The 6,105-nt window shown below is 42.6% G+C and overlaps 1 protein-coding gene across 2 annotated transcripts in view; it reads right to left on the bottom strand.

Moving 5' to 3' along the window:
• Positions 1–1,625: 1,625 nt before the first annotated feature.
• Positions 1,626–6,105, bottom strand: part of DSP (desmoplakin) — a 45,643-nt gene continuing 41,163 nt past the window's right edge. For both annotated transcript variants that reach the window (XM_019029157.4, XM_019029158.4), the window contains exon 24: positions 1,626–5,566. In XM_019029157.4, coding sequence (XP_018884702.2) covers positions 2,330–5,566 — 3,237 coding nt within the window. In that variant the 3' untranslated portion in view covers positions 1,626–2,329. The remainder of the gene's footprint in view (positions 5,567–6,105) is intronic.

The following is a 6,105-nucleotide window of genomic DNA, read 5'->3' as shown; positions in this document are numbered from 1 at the left end:
AACCAAATTAAAACTTAGCCCACGTCAAACATATCCTCTCTTCAGGATACAGCCCCATGTCATCTCAGAGCTTCATGACAACATTGGCACAAGCCTGGAGGGAGTAGGAAAGATTTGTCAATTGACTGTACTCTCTAGTTACTGTTTCAGACCGAGGAACTGCTCTACACTGATGCTGCTGATCTGTTTTGATATCACTTTCCTGGAGTGGTCTCCAGACTCCTGTTCTAGGCTAGGCCTCTGTTATGGATTGGATTGAGTCCCTCAAAAATGCCTATGTTGAAGTACCAACCCACAGTGTGACTGTATAAGGAGATAGAGCCCTAAGAGGTAATTAAAGTTAAATGAGGTCATAAAGGAGGGGTGGGTACTCTAATCAGGTAAGACAGATAGCCACCCATGAGCCAGGTTTCACTAGAAACCAGCCCTGCCTGCATCTTGAGCTTGTACTTTTAGCTTCCAGAACTGTGAGAAAATATACTTCCGTTTAAGCCGCTCAGTCTGTGGCATCTTGTTATGGCAGGGTGAGGTGACTAATATAGTCTCCCAGCTCTAGCATAAGGAATTTCCTTCATTTTTCCCAATACAGCATTTACCACATTTTCTTCTTCCTTTTGGATTATGAGGGCTATTTTTCACCATGTATTTCTAGCACAGACTCCATGGCTTCTGGCACAATGCATGGCACGCGAACTCAGTTTAATGCATAAAATTAATTTCAACTCCTCCAAATTAGGAGAGGGAGTAAGAGGAAGAAGAGGTGAAATAAGGAAGAAAAGAGTGCTGTGGAGGAAAAATAGCCCATGCAATGAGAATGGAGGTGACTTTCACCCTAAGTACCAAAAGCCCCCAATAATTAATCTAATCTTGATTTTTGTTCTATACAATTAGCATGTTTTCCTATTTTCTATCTGTACTATAAAATTTGTATTAATATATACTGCTGACATTTGAAAGTTGTCCCACTGATTGCTTTATCTGTTTCTGTCCCCACCCACATTGCCAATGCTTTGTTGTCGGGGGCTCGTAAATTCTACTCAGTCTTCATAGTACCTAACCCAATACTAGACATGGTAGGTATTCAGTGAAGTCATGTTAATCTAATGACAAATGTGTGAATTTCAGTAGTTTCTCTTTGATCCAAATGAATAGGCTTATACTTCCTTGTCCTTCAACAGAGAGCCAAGAACTCTTCAGAAATCGTTTTCATGGGTTCCAGGACAATTATTTCCTCTTACGGGACAAAGTGAAACACTATCTATTTTGAGGATACCCAAAAAGCATCTTAGCAACTTCATGTTTTTTCAATGCTATGATGGTGACTTTTGCCAATGCTACTTGGTACTCAATGTCCAGAATAAACTAGAACAGGGTATTGACCTCCAGGCTGGCCTCTTTACACAGGCCTTCTTTCCAAGGACTCCGTCGGGTACATGACAGGCATCTGAGAAGTACTGAAAGGACTAACTTCAAAAGACCACCTTCTAGTAAGAATTCAGAACCAAATAGTTTTTTAATGGTATTTCTTCACAGGTATTTAGTAAACAAATAATTTTAGACCTATGATAAAAATATGCTAAATGTTTATATATGCTTATAAACATATTAAATTAAAACACAAACACTTCAAAAGTCTAAAAGTTTATTGCCAGAATAGCAAACTTCATAAAGACACCTTCTTAAAGTACATCGAATATGACAAGCAAAATAAACAGAAAACTTTGACCAAAGAAAAGCAAAGATTGCTGCTGTCATGCACAGTCAAATTAATGCCAAACCAAACAAGTACATCAAAGAGTATATGGGTTATACAATCCACACTCTAAAACTAAAGGAGACTCATTCCAAAATGCTTGGTTTTGGGTTGGAGGTTTGAGAGGGGGGCTGGTGCTGGGAGGGTAATTTTCTCCTAATGCAGAATATGGAAATATTTAGATGAGAAGCAGAATGACTAAAATATCAGTGATCCATTTAATTTTTATCTCCAAGAATAGAAAACTGTATTATAGGCTTCCAAAATTAAAGAATTGATCAAAAATCGAAACACAGAAGAGAAGAAACAAATCCTAAGTTCGATTTGTGCTATTGTTACAACTGATTAGCACTTCAGACGCACTGCATCCAAGTGTACTACTTATTTAAGATGAGCTAAGAAGATAAAAAGCCAGAACAGCCTTTACTATTTGATTTCAATCATGGCTATATTTTCTGTAAGCATAGAATGTCCTATCACTCTACTGCAAGCACCGGGATTTTCTTTTCTATTATTTAATAAAGTGGAAATTCATATAAATGAAGTCAAGGTATAGCAACCACTCCCAACTGACTACTAGTGCCCAATAGAACTACTGCTAAATGAGTAGGAATAAGAATAGGAAGAATTCCCTGTGGCGTCAAAGCTTCCTCTCCGGGACCCACTGCGGGACCCGGAGCGAGATCCGGAGCGAGATCCCGAGCGGGAGCCGGAGCGGGAGGCCGGAGCCGAAGACATGTTGTAAGGGCTGGGTAAGCCCTTGGACGACACGGAGGCGGCTTCCAGAAGGCGCAGCCCAGTGATATCTTCTACCATGGAGCGATTTATGGCATCCTTATAGGATATTTTTAATTTGGTTTTGGGGCAGGTCAGGATTTTGGCATAGCTGCTGGTGTCTTGCAGCCTCTGTGCGGCGCGGCCATCGATGAACCCCTTCCGGATGGCTTCTTCGGTGCTTATCCTCCCATGCACTTCCGGGTCAACAAGACCTCCCGTGAGGTACTGGAACTCCAGGAAGCGCTGGCCAGCCTCATACGGGAGCCATTTTTCTTTCACTGCCTCTGCTGCTGACATCTTCTTCTTTCCCTTCACACCCTCGAAGCCTATGAAGGCTTTCTGAGCAGGCTTCAGCCTGGTCGCCATGTCTTGGTCAATCACACCCTGGGAGACTGCGTCCTGAAGTGACAGCTTCTGGCCCGTGGTTGGGTGGATGATGCCACCTGTGCAGGCCTGAGCCTCCAGAAGCCTCTGACCCGTGATGCTGTCAACGATACCCCGCTCTATACCTTCTGTAATGGAGATTTTCTCCAGGTTTTCTGTGTCAAAGATGGCTGCAATGGGGCTCGATTCTTCCAGGGTGTCTGAAAAAGAGCTGCTCCTTATGGTTAAATTCCTGACGCTGGATATGGTGGAAATCTTACTTACTGATTCATGTCGGGAGCTGCTAAAAACATCATCGCTGACACCACTGCCCATGCTGCTGCTGGTGCCGACACCATTTTTCAAGGAGATCATGTCAGCAAATTGAGTGAGGCTGAGGCTGCCAGATCGGTACTGATCAAAGAACTTCCTGTCAACAAGGCCCTTGTCAATAGCATCTTGAATATCATACTGACTGCCTGTCTTTCTATCTACCAGGACCACCCTGGTGGAGCCATCTGATCCTGTGATGGTTATTTCTTCCCATTCACATTCCTGCTCACACAGTTCTTTGAAGGTTTCATAATCAATTAGGCCCTTCTTGTAGGCCTCCTGAACAGACATTTCTTTATTGGTTTCTGGGTCAACTATAACCACTCTACGCTTCCTGAGGGTATTCTTTTGTGATGTCTGCACCTGTTTCTTCTTTTCTTTCAGAGGCAGAAGACAGAGCCCTGTTTCCTCATCCTTAATGCATCTTTCTTTTAGTTGCAGATAGGTAAGATTTTCTTCAGTGTTGGGGTCAAAAAATCCTTTGGTATCATCACTTGGATCTGAGAGAATCTCACTGAGTTCCTCATTGAAATAGCCCCTCTTATATGCTATGTCAACTGGTAAACGATGGCTCTCCTTTGGGTCAATGATCCCCCCGGTTGCGATCTGTGCTTCTAATAAGCGAATACCATGGCCCTTTTCGATGAGTTCCTTATTCATGGCTTGGAACAAAGAGATGATGTTTCCTGTTTCAGGATCATTATACCCAGTGACAGCTCGTTCTGCAGACAGGAGCTTCTCTTTGAACTCAATGCCCACCAGACCTCTCTTGTAGGCTTCCTCCACTGGTAACCTCAAGTTGCTAACAGGATCCACTATAAAGCCAGTAGCTGCTTGGGCTTCCAGCAACTCCAGAGCAGTACCAGGTCGGACTAAGCCAATTTTCATGGCCTCATAAATGCCAAGCTTCTGTTTTGTGGTCTCATTGTATATGCCTGCTATGCAGCTTGAACCCTGGAGGAAGTCCTTAATTCTCTCACCAACCTCGTCATAAGAAATCTGACCAGATTCCAGTTCATTGACAGTGGACGGTCTCAATATACCAGAATCTACTAGCTCAGTGACGGTCACAGGTTGTCTGATTCCTTGGAAGGACATGCTTCTCTTCTGTACTGAAAGCAAGAGCAGACCAGTATGTGGTTCGATTCTGCACCGTTCCTTCAGCTGCACGTAACTGACCTTCTTTTTGGTGACTGGATCCACAAAGTTTTTCTGACTATCTCGGGGATCATTCAGGGATCGATACAAATCTCTATCAATCAGCCCCCGGGCCAAGGCGACATCTTTTGGCAAAAAGACACTGTTCACAGGGTCTACTACACCCCCTGAAGCAATCTGGGCTTCCAGCAGGCGCATTCCGGTTTCTCTATCAATCAAATTTTTCTTGATGGCTTCTGAAACAGATACTGTCTTGCCTGAAAATGGATCATCAAAACCAGTGATAGCTTTTTCTGCTGCATATATCTGCTGACGGTCATCGAAGTCAATGAGGTCCCGAGCTATGGCACTGTCGACAGTCAGCTTCTCATTCCGATGGGGATCAATTATACCACCTGTAGCTGCCTGGGCCTCCAGAAGCATGACTGTGGATTCTGGGCTGATTAATTTCTTTCTCTTGGCCTCTACCAAAGAGTATTTTTCCTTAGGAGAAGCAGATGCTCCAGCGATAGATCCTGCACCCCGAAGGAATGGCTGGATTTCAGAAGCAACTTCTTCCACTGACTTCTTCCCCTTCAATAGTTTGTCCAAGGTTGTTTTGTCGATCAGCTGACACTCATAGAGCTGCATTGCTGTCACCTTCTTCCTCAGCCCATCAAACACCAGCTTGGAGGTGTCAACGGTCCACTCACACTCAGTCTGGGTCTCTCGATGGGACCCATATGGGCGCTGTCTGAGTTTATCGATCTCCCTCTGATATCGGGAGCGTTCTGTTTCTAACTGTGACTGTGTCTCCCTGGTAGAATCCTCCAGCTTACGCCTGCACCTCTCTTCAATTCTCTTGATCTCTGCTTGGAGTCTTTCGATCTCACTCCTAAGACTGTTCTTCTCTCTCTCACTCTTTTCTCTTTCCGATTCTATCTTCCTAATAGCCTCCTCCTTGCGGGAATATTGAGTCTTCCACTGATTCAGGTCATTCTGAATTTGCTGTTTCTCACACTCCAGGCGCTGTTTCACCCTGGTTTCTGCCTCTAGAGTTGCTTTTGCACGATTCAGCTCATCCTCCAGCCTCTGCAGCCTTGCCTTGTCTTGCTCCAGGACTTTGATTTTCACCAGAAGGCTCTCTCTTTCCTGTACCACCTGAGTACACTGATTCTTTGATTCCTGAATCCTATTAGATGCCTGGAATTGAAGAAGAAAGAAATGGGAAAAAATAATGTTTTGAATCATATCATATTACTAACATGACTTAACTTCCTTTTGTGTATCTATCTTTAAAAAAAAAAAGCCTTGCTTATTTTTTCTTTCTATATTGTCCCTGGATACACTGTGAGCTTGTTATTTTACAAATTTGTGGGAAAAATTCTGTATATGTTGCCACTTCAATAAATGGCTTCATACTTACTATTTTTTTCTATAGAAGGAACTGTAAGTTGCAGACCTGTCTTACTCTTAACAATAATTATGCTTTGAAAAAATGTGGGGAGTTTTGTTTCAGGTTATCATACCTGCTACACCTATATCTCACCTGTTACAGCTAGATGAACATACTTAATGAAGCAATACAAATATATGAAGATATATATTATATAAAATATACATTATAGATAAATATACATTATGTAATTATATAATTATATATATAATATATAGATATATATACACACACACACACACACACACTAACCCAGCCACACACAAATATTGTCTGTAGAAGTTAA

Source organism: Gorilla gorilla, chromosome 5, assembly GCF_029281585.2.
Source record: "Gorilla gorilla gorilla isolate KB3781 chromosome 5, NHGRI_mGorGor1-v2.1_pri, whole genome shotgun sequence".
NCBI classification, from domain to species: domain Eukaryota; kingdom Metazoa; phylum Chordata; class Mammalia; order Primates; family Hominidae; genus Gorilla; species Gorilla gorilla.
The sequence above is the reverse complement of the archived record's forward strand: the minus strand, read 5'-3'. Positions and strand labels throughout refer to the sequence as shown.